This window comes from Aquila chrysaetos, chromosome 9, assembly GCF_900496995.4.
Source record: "Aquila chrysaetos chrysaetos chromosome 9, bAquChr1.4, whole genome shotgun sequence".
NCBI lineage: Eukaryota > Metazoa > Chordata > Aves > Accipitriformes > Accipitridae > Aquila > Aquila chrysaetos.
Genome location: NC_044012.1, coordinates 29,980,716 through 29,995,495, shown reverse-complemented (window position 1 = coordinate 29,995,495; position 14,780 = coordinate 29,980,716). Strand labels below are relative to the sequence as shown.

Below are 14,780 nucleotides of genomic sequence, written 5' to 3'. Positions count from 1 at the left end.
GGCGGCCACGCGCGGTGCACGCCGGGAAACGCAGTCCCTCGTCTTACGCCTGCCTGAGCCTCCTGCCGGCGGCCGGTTCGAATTTTCCCGCGAAAGGGGCGCGTGTTGCCGGGGAGGCCCCGCCCCCTCCCCGCAGGACGCGCGGCGGCGTCCCCTTGGTAACGCGCCGGGGGCGGGGCCGAGCCGCGTGCGGCCGCCGGGCCCCGCGCGGGGCGCTCAGTGTCGCCGCAGCCGCGCACCGGGCGGGAGGCAGCACCGAGGGGCCGCGCCCCGCCGCCGCCGCCATGGAGCGCTGAGCCGCGGCCGCCCCCTGCCTGCCAACCCCCCCTTACCCCCCCCATCCCATCCCACCCCCCCGGCCGGCCGCCGCTGCTGCGCCACGGGCCGGCGGGCACCGATCGCCGCCGCACAAAGGAACCGGAGGAGCCGCGGTGTGATGCTCCCGGGGATCCCCGCGCCGCCTGAGCCCGTCTGCGCCGGGTTTATTTTATTTTAATTTTTTTTTTTTCCCCCGGATATTTTTCTCTTCTTCCCGCCCCGGGGGGGGGCAGAGCGCCGGGAGCCGCCGCACGCTGGCCGCGTACGGGGCGGGGCGGGCCGCCGGCGGGGCGCGGGGCCGGGCGGGCGCCGCCGCTGCTGCTGTGCGGCCCGGGGGGGGGCGGCCCGGCGCGCCCCGCACCGCAGCGGCCGGAGCCGGCCCGGATCCAGCTCTGACGGTAACGGGGGGCCGGCGGCGGCGGGCACCGGGGAGGGGGTTACCGGCGCGGGGAGGGGGGGGGGGGGTACGGGGAGGGAGAAAGGGGACACACACACCGGGGGGGCTCCGGTTCCCGGGGCGCATCAGGAGGAGGCGGCGCCGCCGCCGCAGCGCGGTGCCCGGCGGTGCCCGGCTCGCCCCGGCCGCGCAGCCGCGGGGAAGGCACGGTGGGCTCGGAGTCGCCGCCGCCGCCGGTTGGGGAACCGGCTCGGCCGTCGCTACCGGAGAGGAACGGGAACAACTTTTTTTTATATATATTTTATTTATTTATTTTTATGGCTTTTTGGGTCGCCTGACTCGTTAAGTGGAAATAAAATATCCACGGGTGCCTCCACGAGGAAAGCTGAGACACTTCCAGCGTGAGCCGTCCCTGAGCTGCTGTTGCTTTTTCTGCCGACCCCGGCTGCCCCTTTTCGCCTGGAAAAACACACACAAAAAAAAAAAAACAAAAAAGGTTTTTTCTCCTCCACCCGGAGCCGGCTGGGGAAGGGAGGCGGCGGGGAAGCGCCCGACCCCGCAGGGACACCAGAGCGGGTGGTGGCAGAGCCAGGACACCCGCAATGGACCCCGCGCTGGTGTGGATACTGCCGGTCACAAAGGCGAGGAGAGGAAAAAGGAACCACCCTGCGATGGTTTTATTTCAAAGCCCATCTCCCTGGCTGCCTCCCGCGGTGTCAGGTAGCTCTGCTGGAGGAGAACCGTCTGCGGGCAAAACGCATCTCCCGAAACGAGCTCCACTGCGGAGGGAGCATCCCTGTGGCATCTTCTGGACCGTCGGCCCTGGGAATACGATTCGCCGGGGACGAGGCGTCATGGTCCCTGAGAGCTCATGGGCAGCACGGCTGAGCATCCGCCCAGGCTGCAACCGGCTCCGACCGGGGACGAGCGGGCTGTGCCGCTTCTCCAGCTCGGTCCCCAATAGAAAATGAGGTGTTCCCGGTGCCAGCGGTGGTGGCTCAGCCCCAGCATCCAAATCCAGCTCCGGGGAGAGCCGTCACATCATGGGAGTTTAATGGCTGGAGAGGCAGGGCCTGGACGCAGAGAGCCAGCGGCGGCAGCTCGGCACGGCTCGCTGCAGGGCACCGCTGCACTGGGTGAAACCATGGCACGGCTCCGGCCCTGCAGGTTTATTTCCAAGGAGAGGCAGCAGCAAAGTTTTACAGCCGCGCTCGGTGTTTTCCGAGGGATGAATTTGCTTGGTATCGGGCAGCGGTGGTTTGTCTGTTTCTGGTTGTTGGGGCGCAGATGTCTCTGTAGGGAGTTTTTTTGATATATATATGTGTGTGTGTGTGTATATATGTGTGTGTGTATATATATATATATATATGTGCATCCTCCTGCTAGGGACGCTGTCGTTCAGAGGCTGCAGGCAGCTTGCCTGGGTGGGCGACGTGCTTTCGTGGAGGGCAGAGGGCTAAGGGTGCGTGGCTATGGGGGCAGAGCCACGTGGCCCCTCTCTCAATAAGGAGTGTCCCGCATCTCACTGAGGCTGATTTTGTGGCATTTGGCAGTTTTACGCCTTCCCGTGCCCCTGCTGTGGGGTTTTAGTGTCTGGCATGCCGGGAAGGTGCCGCTGCTCGCTGGTCCGGGTGCTTGCGCACGCCTGTGCCACTCAGCAGGATCCCGGCTGGCAAAGCCTTCGCACGTGGGCTCCAGTGCCAGGGGGTGAGGTGGGAAACATCCCTGCCAGAGAGCACCCGGCATCCCAGGCCCATGGGAGGGACTTTTCTTATTAAGAATCCTTAAAACTTTCAGGAGTGGATTTTCAGGTGCCGACAGCTGTGCTGGGGCAAGCCGTGGTGTGAGCCGTGTGGCGTTGGGTCAGGCTGCCTCGAAGCCGTAGCGGAAGGAGAGGGAAGCTCTCACTGCGGTGCCTTCCTCTGACCTTGTATGTAGAGCAGGGGAAGAGAAAGCCGTTCCCCGGCTGCAGGAGCCTGGCTTGTTTTCCTGGCTTTAGGAATGGTTTTCCTGCCGGCTGAGTGGGTCGGTACCGGTGGGGCACATTCTCTGTGCTGGAGCTGCGCCGGCTGTGAGATGGGCCTCGTTTCGGCTGACCAGATCATTAAAAATTGAAACATCTGGGTGTGAATATTTATCCCCAGGCTGGAGCAGAGAAGCCCAGGGAGGGAGGAGGTGGGGTGGCTGCTCCGGGCCATGCCCTAGGGGACAGAGCCCCTCCAGGGAGGCCACGTCACCTCATTTTTTAAGCCCCTCTGGTTATCTGGCTTATTTGAGCCTGAAACACGCATCCATCCCTGAGCAGGCAGCTGAGGAGCCTGTTCCCTCCTGGTGCTGTTTTTTAATTGCAGGTTGCTGCCTTGCTTGGGGAAGGACTCCGGCTCCCAGGGCCAAGGGTCTCCCGGGTCCCACGACCCCGCAGCGGTGGTCTGCACTGAGTAGGGTGCTCCGCGCCCACTGCCATCCGTGCGGGATTAGTGCTGGGCATTTGCACCCCTGCCAGGCAGCAGAGTTAATTTTTGCCCGAAGCGGGTTTCCTGCGTGGCCTGAACTTGCACAGGGAAAATCTACGGTGAAGCTGGGCAGCCCCGCTCCCCTCTCTGGCCTGATCCTGGCCCACCTGCGGCACAGGGAGCCACGGCCTCGTAAATATTCGGTGAGAGCCAGCCCACCCTGCCATCCTCCTGCTGTCGGGGTACCGAGGGCAGGGATGCGGGTCCCACCCCTGAGCGTGATGGGTGCCGGGGCGATGGGCTTGGTGCTGGGAGCCTCGTGGCCCCGTGGCTCCTTTTGGGGACAGAGCAGGTCGTCTTTTCCTGGCGGGATAAGGTTCCTTTGCTGGTGGTGTCTGATGCTCGGACGGGGGTGAGGCCGTGCGCGGTGACCCCGCCAAGGGTGGCTGGTGCTGCCCGCAGGGATGCTGCAGCTGGCGGGGTGGGCCGGGGGGGGGGGGCTGCACCTGCCGGGACCCCGCTCCCAGCCCCGCCGGCATCTGTGCCGCCGCATGTCCGTCTGCAGCGGGTGCATGCATGCAAAAATAAGACATTTCTTCTTTCTCTTCTGCCTGTGCATTCCTCAAAAAGCTAATATTCATGAAAGGTAATTCAATCAAACCGCGATGCCTATCAGCTAATGCAGCAAAGCTGGCGCAGGGGTGAGAATGGGAGCCAGGAACACAAAAGCCCTGTTTTATTACCTCCTGCTTGCCTGAGAATTGCTTTTCTCCCTCGAGTGAGCCGGCTAAAGCTGGCTTTATTATGTTAACCTATTTGCGTGTCAAGAGCTATTGTGCCTCTCTTTATCTGTGTTTGTATTTGCTCGATGCAGGGAATAAAAGGACGAGGCGAAAATGGATGGCTGGTCAGTGCTTTGCACTCTGGGGGCACTGATTGGTTGCTAAGTGATTTGCATCCCCGGTAATCGCTTTTATCTCGGAAGGATGTCGTGTATAATTATAAGCCTACTGACATCTTTTGAAATCTGCCTAATGGGTGTTTTTAATTTACATGGGAAGCAGGGGCTATTTGTGTTGCTCTGATTACAGGTTGTGCGAGTATATGGTTTAAAATATAGATATTTCCATAGACGTGGGGGACCGTGAGTGATAAGGCTGTGATTTTTGGCGAGTCCCTGCTCTCCCAGGGACAGGTGGAAGAGCAGAAGTCACCGTGCCTGAGTTTGGGGTTTAATCTCTTAGCCCACCGCGCAGCCTGGGCTGCTGCTGGACTGCGTGCTTGGCCCGTGCATCGGCTGTTCCTATAGCCAGCCCGTGAAATAAAACAAGAGGTGGGCGCCTGGCTGCTGCGAGCCAGACCCGACTGCGCTGGCTGTGGCTGTTTACCCCTAGGAGCTCCCCTCCGCAGCCTGGGACCAGGCATGGGGGGGCCCATGCCACTGAGCCCCCGCTCCGGGCATCCGCGCAAGCATGGGACTGATGGTGCTGATCCGGGCGGCACGGGGAGCTGGCTGTGCCAGCTTGGGGGAGCCTGGGCTCTGCGGTTCCCCACGCGGCCCTCCATGCAGAGGGTGCTTCGCTGGGCCGAGGGGTAAATATTTAACTGGTGCCCGGTGCTCCAGCTGAGCTCCGCCAAGTCGCGGTTCTCAGGAGCTGTGCAATCCTGCGTCTTTATTAGAGCTGCAGCTGGTGGGTTTGCACGGCCGCGGCGGAGCTGCTGTGTTCACATACGGCAAATAAAGCTCCTGATCACCTGCGGTCCCGCTGCCAGCCCTGGGCACGTGCACCTGGTGGGCTCCTGACTGCGAGGCGCACCGGAGCCTGCTGAGGTGTTAATGGGGTTTGGAGCGTGCTCCTGGTGTTGGGGGCATCGGCAGTGCCACGGGCACATCTCTCGGGCAGGCAGCGGGATGTGGGTGCTCCGAGACCGTCCCGGGGGTGGTTGGGCACGGAGGAGCCCTGGTACGCAAAGCAGTCTGGCAGGAGCATGGTGCCGTGGCAGCAGTGCGTTCGGCTTTCCTGCTTTCCACCTCCATGCTGGTAAATCATGGCAGTGCCTTAGGGGCTGCTGGGGAAGGGCAGAGGTCTGAGGTGGAGGTTGCAGTGAGACGAGGGGTGTTGGGGTCCCTCCTGGGACTGGGACATCTCTCAAACGCGCAGAGATCCTGACGTGAGGTTGGTCCTCATGATGGGCGCAGGGGCTGGGCTGGGTTGAGGGTGCAGGGCAGGTCCCAGGGGCAGGTTACCTGCATGGGCAGCTCAGGCCAGATGCCTTCCTCCTCCTCCTCCTCCTCCTCCTCCTCCTCTTTCAGGAAAGACAAAACTTGAGCTGCAAGCACACCCAAGCACGGGCCCCAGCTCCCTCTGGCCGCGTGCAAGGTGACCCCATCGATTTGCAGGGCTGCAGAGGTGGTTTCATGGCAAATGGCACCATGGGCAGCGCTGTGCTGTGCCATGCCGGCTGGGACGCTGGGCCAGTGGGAAACGCGAGGCCCGGGAAAAGTCAATACAGCGGGGCCAAGTACCGGACCCTGTGCCTCAGAGTGCTGCGCGCTCCTGCGTGGGCAGCCCCATCCCGTCCACCTCGTCCCGGCTGGCGGGCAGCACGGATGCCGCTATTTATGGCTGGCTGTAAACAAACTCCCAATGAAAGAAAGTTAATGACCTGAGACTGACGGGAGCCTGCTGGGAATTTTTATAGCCCCTGGGACTTCTTTCGCTAAAGAGAGAATACATCAGCGTTCTAACCCAAAACGGCAAGCCGTGCGGTGCAGGGGCCGGGGGACAGCCCCAGTGTGGGGAGGCATTTTGGAGAGCCTGGCCCTGGGCAAGGAGGGGGGTTTTGGTGGGGGGACCTAGCTCTCCACCCTGTCCCCATCGCCCTGCGTGGGACCGGGGTCCGCAGCCCCCTCCTTGCCCCGGCAAGGGGAGGCACGTCCCAGGGTCAGGGGCTCTCCAAGGCTTTGGCCATCTGCCTCTTGTAGGTCATCTCTGCCGTGCTCCAGGCTACAGCGAGGGCTGGCTTAGCGTCGCTGGTAACTGCACACTAATAAAGCCTTAATACCCTGCAGTGGGGAGATTTTGCTGTCAGAGATAAATATTCATATTGCTTTCGAATTCAGCCTTGGTAGCACAACAAGGGTGCTGGGGGGTATATGGGAACGGTGCAGTGTGGGGTGCTCTGCAGTCCCACTGGTGTTCCCTGCCCACTCCTGCCTGCCTGCCCGGCTGTCGTTTTTAATATTGCATCCTGGCTAATTGCAGTTTATGAATATTGGTGCTCTTGGGGGCCGGGATGGTGAGCATGGTGCAGGGTGCCCCGCTCGCTCCGCTCACCGCCTGCTCTCTTCGCCACTGTCTCGCACGCGCAGCCTCTGTCTGCACGCGACGCTTGATTTACCGAGAAGAGCTGGCAGTTAAACCTGACAAATTGAAGGCGGTTTTAAGTGGTTCAGGTTAATTAATAGTCAGGGAAGTATCAATTTTTTAAGGGATGCTCTTGGCTCGCAGGGAGAACTGGAGCTTGACTTTCTCTTTAGAAAGTAACACTGTCTGTGTGGGTCCTCCCGGGTGGGGGGATGGAACCGGGCTTGGTGCTGAGCTCGGTGGCATCGCTCTTTGGTTTCTGACCCACGGCCTTGTATTTCTGCTTAAATTTCTCACCCTGCGCTACTGGTGCTGAGGGAGGCACCGGGACGGGGAGGGATGGGGCCGTCCCACATGGCTGCGGTGCCAAAGCCGTGCTGCTTGTCTCGGTGCTCATTGGTCGTCCGGTTATCCCCTCACATTTTGCGATGATGGGCTCTGTGCCGTGGCAGCAGCACTGTAGTGTACAGCCATGCTGCTCTGGTAACTGGAGCACTTTGGTCATAGCCACCTGTAGCAGTGCAGCCAGGTGGCCACGGTGTCGTTGCTCCTGTGGGTGACCCACAGGTGAGCACCAGCATTAACGGGACCATTGGGCTCCATCCTGGGCTGGGACTGGGAGCTGACGTGGATGAACTGGAGCAGCATCCACTCCCCTCAGTTCATGCACACGTGACCCAGACACTCACATCTGCTCACATCTGCCAAGCTAGGGCCGTGGGAATGCTGCCCAGGGTTCAGATTTTAAAAAAATCATAATGAAAGAAGCTTAAACTTCCCTTTAAGAAGGAGAGGTAGAAAAGCAGCAGTGACCGGTCTCTGGGCACATGCAGCATAGAAAGCCTCCGAGCTGCGTATGATAAAGACCCGATGGTACAGGGACCCGAGCGGCATCTGCAGTGGTCTCGGTGCACCGGTGCCATGGGGAGTGGCAGAGGTGGGCACCTCCGGGCTCTTGCTCGGGGCCATGTCCCGGGCTGGGTCCCGAAGCAGCACAAAGCCTTCGCCGGGCCACGTGCTCCATCTTTCTCAGCACAGGCTGGGTTGTGGGTGGAAGTGGTGGTTTTTCAGCAGCCCTAATGCTTGGGAATATGAGAGATTAAGGTTAGTGACCATTTTTTAACTCAATAAAGGGGAAGACAAGCTGGAGTCTGCAGTCCAGAGATATAATTAGTTCGCAGCAGTGGTGCTTTCTTGATTTAGCTTCAGAGAGCAGAACAAGACAAGGATGTTATACCCAATTAGCAATAACATACAGTCTGAGCCTCGCTAGGTGAGATAACAAGCCATTTTTATAGCTCTTCTTTACGGACTTTTTTTTTTTTTTTTTTGGAAAGGGGGGGAAGGAGGAGAGGGACCGAGTCTTTATTTCTTTTCATCTGGGGACAATTATTAGTGAGCTCAGAAAGCCCAAAGCCGAGTCATAGGTTGGCCAACACAGATGATTAAAAAAAAGAAAAGCTGAAACAGTGTGGAGCTGGGCTGAGGCCGTCTGTCCTGGCAGGCTGCACGGTGGCCCTGGGGGAACCAGGGGGAGGCTGGGCGGGTGCCGGCTGTGTCCTGGCAAGGGCACGGGCAAGGGCCACCCACGCACCGTGGATGTGTCCTATCTGCTGCTGCGAGGGTTTTCGGCACGTGGACTGGCACCGCTGCTCGCTGCCCAGAGGGGCCCGGTGCGCGTGGGGTGGCCGTGTACCCCGGCGGGTGTGCCAGTCCCCCAGCAATGTCCCCCTGAGCTGTGTCCCCAGCGAGGTGACCCCCAGCCATGTCCTCTGCACAGCACCAGTCAGATGCCAGCTGCCCGCCGTCTGCCAGCGCCGGGTTCCTGCTTTATATTGCAGATCGATGGCCATTGATTTTTCCTCCCATGTAAACCTGGATGGGTTGGGGCTGTGGAGGGTTTTCGTGCACGTCTGGCTCTGGCTTTCGCGCAGCCACGGTCGGAGCATCCCATGCTGGTCTCCGCAGCCCGCCCACCCTCCCCTGCGCTTCTGGGCACTGGTGAAACTCAAGGACATCCAAAAAACCAGTCTTGTAAAAAGTCTAGAAAACTCAGGTTTCATTAATCATCTTTTAGCAATGGGCTCTGCTGTTTATGTGAGTTATTTGCCAGCTGCTCTCCCCTCTCCTTGCCTCCCGGGGCAGCACCTCCAGCCCCTCCTGCGGCACCCAGTGAGGACGTGACTGTGGGAGCTGGTGAGGCGCCCATGGGAGCAGGGTGGCCCAGTGCTTCCCTTAGGGCATGGCCAGTGTGGGACATCCCTGGGGAGACCCCTGCCCCAGAGGGGCTTCAGGGTGGGGGACATTCTCCCTCCTGATGTTCTGTGTCCCCTCCATAGCCACCTCTCTCCCATGGGCAGAGCCGGGGCAGGAGCTGCTCTCCCCCCTGGGAGGGTAGGGGGCTGCTGTCCCCTCCCCTGTCCTTTCCGTCCCCTTGCCAGAGAGTTTTACAGGTTGACGGGCAGCGTCCCACCCCCGGGGGGGCTCTGGCCACATGGGAACCCTCGAGTCCTTCCTGCCGCACCCCCAGCCCACCCTGGGGAGCATCTCCCCTTGCACACGCAGGGCTGATGGGGACAGCCCGGCTCTCATCCCCACCGGGAAAAGCTGCAGAGCCGCTCTCCGGACTATTAACGCCCCACAATGATCATCAGCTCTCGTCGTAATCATTAAGACTATTAGAAAGAAATGTTGGCTTGCAGCTAATGTCAGACTTTCCGTTCTGCTTTGCAAACGCGCACAATTAATGCCAATCAGCCGGGGGAGGCAGCCAGCTCGCAATCACGGCTGCTCCGGCGCGGCTGTCAGCTCTTGCCATCCCAGCTTGTACATTTTCATACAATTGCTATAAACATCTGAGGGAAACTCTGCGTTCTTCGGCAGGCGCGGGTATTGTTCTCTGTTCCTTTTAATTACTCGGCATTCAGCAGCTCATCCGGCCTCCGATCGGTGGGGGAAAGCAGGGCTTTGTAAAACAAATATATAAATCTTGAGAGATGCCTTATTTTCTCCATTCAGTGGCTGCATTAGGGTACCTACAGCTAAATAGGAGAAGCTGTTTAATTTTTCTTTGGCTTTTTCTTCTTTCCCCCCCCTCTGTGTTGCTTTCTCCCTGCGGGGACAGGGGCTGGTCCCTCTCCCCCAGGGAACCCCAAAAGCAGGGCGAGCTCGGGAGAAGGGGGGGAAGAGCCGGAATTACTTGACCGGATGGTGGTATAATCCTTGTTACAAAAGTACACATCAATTATAAGAATTCCTACAGTAATCTTAGAAATCTATCTTTTCTGCTGAACCAGCTCATTAAAGAGCACCATTCATTTCCATCTCTCTGGGTGAGAAGGGTTTAAATCCCCAGAGCTTTGTATTACAAAATAGACTTAGGGTGATGGACTCTCGTTAAATATTAAAGGAAAGAAGTTGATTTTTAAATTTTTTTTTTCCTTTTTTCCCCTCTTTTCCCCCAGACTGGTGGCGCAGACGAATCGTAACGTAAGGCGGCGAGGGTGGGGGGGCTGGGAGGGCTCCCGCTCTGAATAGCTTCCCCATCTGTCGGGGCGATGCGGGGCTACGCTCAGTGGGTGCCTTTGAGGACCCCACGCCTCCCCTTGCCCGGGCACCCCAGCCAGCGCTGGCGGAGGAGGGAGGGAGGTTTCCCTGGGCCGTCCTGGCAAGCCCCCGAGCCTGCGCCGGACCCGGCCGCCGGCACAGGCAGATCTTTTGTCCGCCGGCGGGGCAGTGGCCGGCCGCGGGACGAAGGACCGGCACAGAGCCCCTTTGTGTGCAGCTGCACCCTGAGGCGAGCAGGGGCAGCGGCGATGGAGCAGGGTGCGGGGATGGGGAGCAGCAGTGGGGATGGGGAGTTGGTACCCGGCGATGGGGAGCGGGATGCGGGGATGGGGAGCGGGACCTGGGGATGGAAAGTGGCGGCCGGCCGGAGTCGAGGGCGTCGCGGGGCGATGTGTGCGCTGCTGCGGAGGCTCTGTGCAAACACGTTAATTTGTTTTCTTTCTTGCCTCGCCTTTCAGGGTAATTGGTTGCATTTGAAGCCTTTGTGAAAGCCTTTGATTATAGTAATTTCAGCAGCGCGATCTACCCTGGATTCCTTCATCGGATTCTTTCACAGCTCAGGCGCTCGGGGCTGTAATTACCGAGCGGCGTGCGCCTGGCTGCCGCGCATGGTGCAGCCGGACGGGCGGCTGGCCGGCCTGGGCACCGTGGTGCTGCCGCAATAACTGCGGGAGCCCCAGGCCCCCTGTCGCTGCGGGGGGCAGGTGAGCCCTCGGGATGGGGCAGGAGGAGCCGTGCTGGCGAGCTTTGGTCTTTGCAGTGTCCAGTTTGTTGGGTCTCGGCTGGGGACGTGGGTGCTGCACACACCCGGGGGTTGGACACCCGTGCTGGGCTGGGCTCCTGGCTCCTGGGGGTCCAGGGTGCTTTCAGTTGCTGCTCTGGAGGTCTCCCTGGAGCCGCTTGGCTTTGCTGCCGGTTTGATCCCGTATGTCTGCTGGGGCTGGGACCAAATGCCTGTGAACATCCGGCTCTCGCTGCCGGGGACGATGGGCAGCTCGGTGGGCTCGGCCCCTCTCCCCCCTCCCCCCATCCATGTGCAGGACGGAGGCATGGCATGACCGTGTCGGATGAGCGAGGTTTCTCTTCGAGGGGCTGGGCAAAAGTCTATGTGTAGGCAGATCCTGCCCGCACAATGCGCGCCGGCCCTGCCGGGACACCGGTGCACGCAGCCAGGGTCGGGCTCTGCCAAAAACACCGAAGGCACCCGAGCGGGGCCCTGACCTTTGCTAACGGGGCCACTCCCCCTCTCCCCGCTCCTGGCATTCCGTTCCCAGTCCCACGTAATGACCTTCTCTGCAGTGGCGTGCCAGCGTCTGCCACTTCCAATTACCCACGCCTGCTCAGCGCCACAGCCTCTCCTCGCCCAGCGGCGGCACGGGGATTTCTTCCTCCCCGGCAGGATGGCAGCGGGTCAGGGGGACGTTACACCGGGGTCCCCCAACCTCCCGGTGCGGGGACCCTCAAGGACCCACTGGCGCTGCCCAGGGCTCCGTCTGCCCTGCCCCAGGGCACTGGAGACGCTTGGGTTTCCAGAATCATTATTAACCTGTTTGAGAGCCGTTCCCGCTCGCAGCTAAAATAGATCTTTAATCTCTGCCCAAAATAGCTCATTTGATGAGAGGCCTCCTTAAAGCTGACACATAAATTTAACCAGGCTGCCCGAGCCCTGCGTGAGGATGTCTGCAAATGCTCAACAGCACTCAAATTGTTTTTTTTTAATTCCATCATTACGGACACATCTGATACCTTATTTCTTCCATCGGGTCATTTGTACCGGTCGAGAGGCAATTTGCTCATGTCCTGTGCTCCGGGCTGTAGCAGCTGTGCCCCCGTCCCAGCCTCCCCGGCCCCACTGGCGAGCAAAAGGATATTTGGGGGTATTTTTTGATGTTGATTTTCTTGAACGGTCCGAGGAGTTTCTCCTTGGAGCCACTGTGGGAGCAGAAACCTCAGCTCTGGGTGGGATGGGAGAGACCTTTCCTTGTTGCTGCCTTAAGATACCAGCAGCGAGGGGATGCTCTGTCTGGGTTCCAGCGTGGGCTCGCAGCCCTCGCTGCCTGCACCGGTGCCGCTCCATCCCTGGCAGCGTGCCGTCACTGGTGAGCTCCATGCCATTCTGGTGTCACAGCAGCCCTGAAAAGGCACCATCCCGCTGGCAGTGGGGCAGCAAAATGTTTCCTCCATAAGTAAAGGCAGGCACTGGGGGAGTAGGAAATGGGGATGCTCACTGTGTCAGAGCAGCAGTTGCCCCCCAGGTTGGGGCTGAGATAGGGGTGCGGGCAGTGCCTGGCCCTGCCTGTCCCCGCATGCCTCGTGGTGTCCCCAGCGCTGGAGGGGACCGACCCATCCCCATGCAGGGTGCACTCGGGAGAGGCTTGTGCACCCACATCTCCATTGGGATATGCACCCTCTCCTCTGTGGGGTTTTCCCTGCAGGCTCCCTCTCCCAGGGTGGGGGATGATGGAGAAGTTGGGAGGCGACGGACCCCCTCCCGAGCGCAGAGCTGAGCAAGGTCCAGCCGCCAGGGTCGGACCCTCAAGCCGAGGGTGCAGTTTTGCTCAGTGCCGGCCGGGTCCTGGGATCACCCCGGGCACCTTCCCCGAGTCTCTGCAGGGCCCAGGCTGGGAGAAGCTGCTCAGCCAGTGCGGGTCGCTCCCTCAGCAGCCCCCGCTCCCCCACTACCCCAGCGAGATCCCGAGCGGCAAAATAATCACTTCCAGCATCATTATCCATCGCAAACCCCAGCTTCCAATTTTAATCAGAGGAGCTGGTGTTGCTTTAAGATCTGCGGGTTTTAAAGATCACAAGAGGGGTTAGAGAAAATTACCCTTGACTCTTACATGCTAATGTAATCTCTAACCAGATCTGCAGCACTGCAGCTAAAATTGCTTTTTAGATTAACATTTAATTATTAACAGGGCCCCCTGAAAGGCCTGGGGCTGGAGTGCGCGGAGGGGAGCGGATTAGCCGGGTGGGATGGAGCGGCGGCCAGGCAAGGGGAAGGTCGCGGCGCGGCCGGCGGCACCGCGCCGTGCTTTATTGCAGCCCTCGGCACGGCGGCGTCAAACTTTCTGCTTTATTTTATCTGGTGCTCCCCATGATTTACGGCGGGGTGACCTTTCCCGCGCTCGCCCGTTGCAGGACCGAGCTGCAGCGTCGCTCGCCGAGCGCCATGTCCCCTCCGCTGCCTTGACCAGGGGACCATAAATCTGCTGTTGGATGGGAGATGGGCACAAGCTGGCACGGCAGCTGCCTGCACTGCCGTGGTGCCAGGTGGCAGCACCAGCCAAAATCCTGCTCACTCCCCTCTGTGCGTGGAGGGGAAGCCTTCCTCCCCTGGCACCTCCTCATCCTCACAGGAGGGATGCCATCTGACGGGAAAACACTCTCTGGGGGGGACAGTGTCAGCAGCTGTGCCGGGGCTGCTTCGGGGGTAGCACCAATGTTACCAGGGCTGCGGGGAAGGGGAGCTCCCCAGTGGGACGGTGGGTTTCTCCTCCATCCCACCATGGAGGGACGAGGGATGGGGGTGTCCCCGGTCATGGCAGGTAGCCCCAGTACCACGGCAGGTGGATTTGTTGTACTCGGCACGCCGGGGACCAGCGAGGGCTTTTGCTTAATTTATCAGTGCTGCCGGCTTGCGAGGGTTGCTGCCAGCCTTGGCCTCGCTCCCACGCTGTCCGTCTGTCTGGCGCTGTCAGAAGCCTCTTGCGCCTCTCCGAGCTGGGGTGACCCGGTTACCTCCTGTCCTTGTGCCGAACCCAGCTCTGTCTTTTAATAGCCGGGGGGGGACACACGGTGGCATGACTCAAACAGCTTTGCAGCATCCCTCTTCCTGCCCCCCTTCCTCTCCCAGCCCCGAAAACTCCCTTTTTATGGGCTTGCACCCCAGGCCGCCCCGATAGCACCCAGGGAAGGATGCACACACAATGCACCGGAGCCAGGATGGTGATGGAGACCTTGGCCCTTGCTTTTCCCAGTGAGAGAGCTGCTCCTGCTCAACCTGCTGCCTGGGGCTGCCCCTGCCCTCCCCTCTCCTCTCGTGCTGCCAGGCCAGCGGCACAGACCCCGTTCAGGCTGAGACTTTTAAAGTTCCCTTTCCCCCCCTGCCACCGCTCCCCCCGTCACATTTTCTTTTATCTAAATCCTCGCCTGCGAAAGCCTCTATCGACAGCTGCGCTGGCCTTATCTCGCCGGAGGGACCTTCGCGGGGCTCTCGGAGGAGATAAGCCCGACTTATCAGCCGCTGATGTCAGAGGAGGTGCCAAACCCTCCCGTCACGGGGGTTTTAGACATAGAGGGTGTTGGGTTTTTTTTATTAAAGTCACAAAGACCTTGGGCTTATAAATAGTGTGATGTAGAGATAGGGCTTAAAAATTAGCTGGCCTGGGGTGGGGAGCGGGAAGGAGCGGGTTGGAGAGGGGCTGGGGAAGGATGGAGGGGGATAATGCCAGGGCTGGGGAGCGGTGCCGTGGGATGCAGGGTTGGGGCTCCTGGGGGACCCTGCTCCGGGTGTCCACAAGGGACCCTGCTTCGGATGTCCCCAAGGGACCCAGCTCCTGGCATTTCCAAGGGACCCCACTCCTGGCATCCCTGAGAGCGGGACACTCGCCACGTGCGACTGTGCCGGCTGTGCCGCTGACTGCATGGCGGCAGGGCCGTTGGTGCAGGCTGGGC

The 14,780-nt window shown here is 60.4% G+C and overlaps 1 protein-coding gene across 3 annotated transcripts in view; it reads left to right on the top strand.

The window, feature by feature from the left end:
- Positions 1 to 621: 621 nt before the first annotated feature.
- Positions 622 to 14,780, top strand: part of FAM222A (family with sequence similarity 222 member A) — a 32,038-nt gene continuing 17,879 nt past the window's right edge. The window contains exons 1-2 of one of the 3 annotated variants that reach the window (XM_030025104.1): positions 626 to 716; positions 1,063 to 1,882. In XM_030025104.1, the coding sequence (XP_029880964.1) occupies positions 1,683 to 1,882 (200 nt within the window). In that variant the 5' untranslated portion in view covers positions 626 to 716; positions 1,063 to 1,682. Of the gene's footprint in view, positions 717 to 1,062; positions 1,883 to 1,909; positions 3,372 to 14,780 lie in introns of those variants that run through there. The other 2 variants (XM_030025105.1, XM_041126070.1) reach the window with 2 other exon arrangements.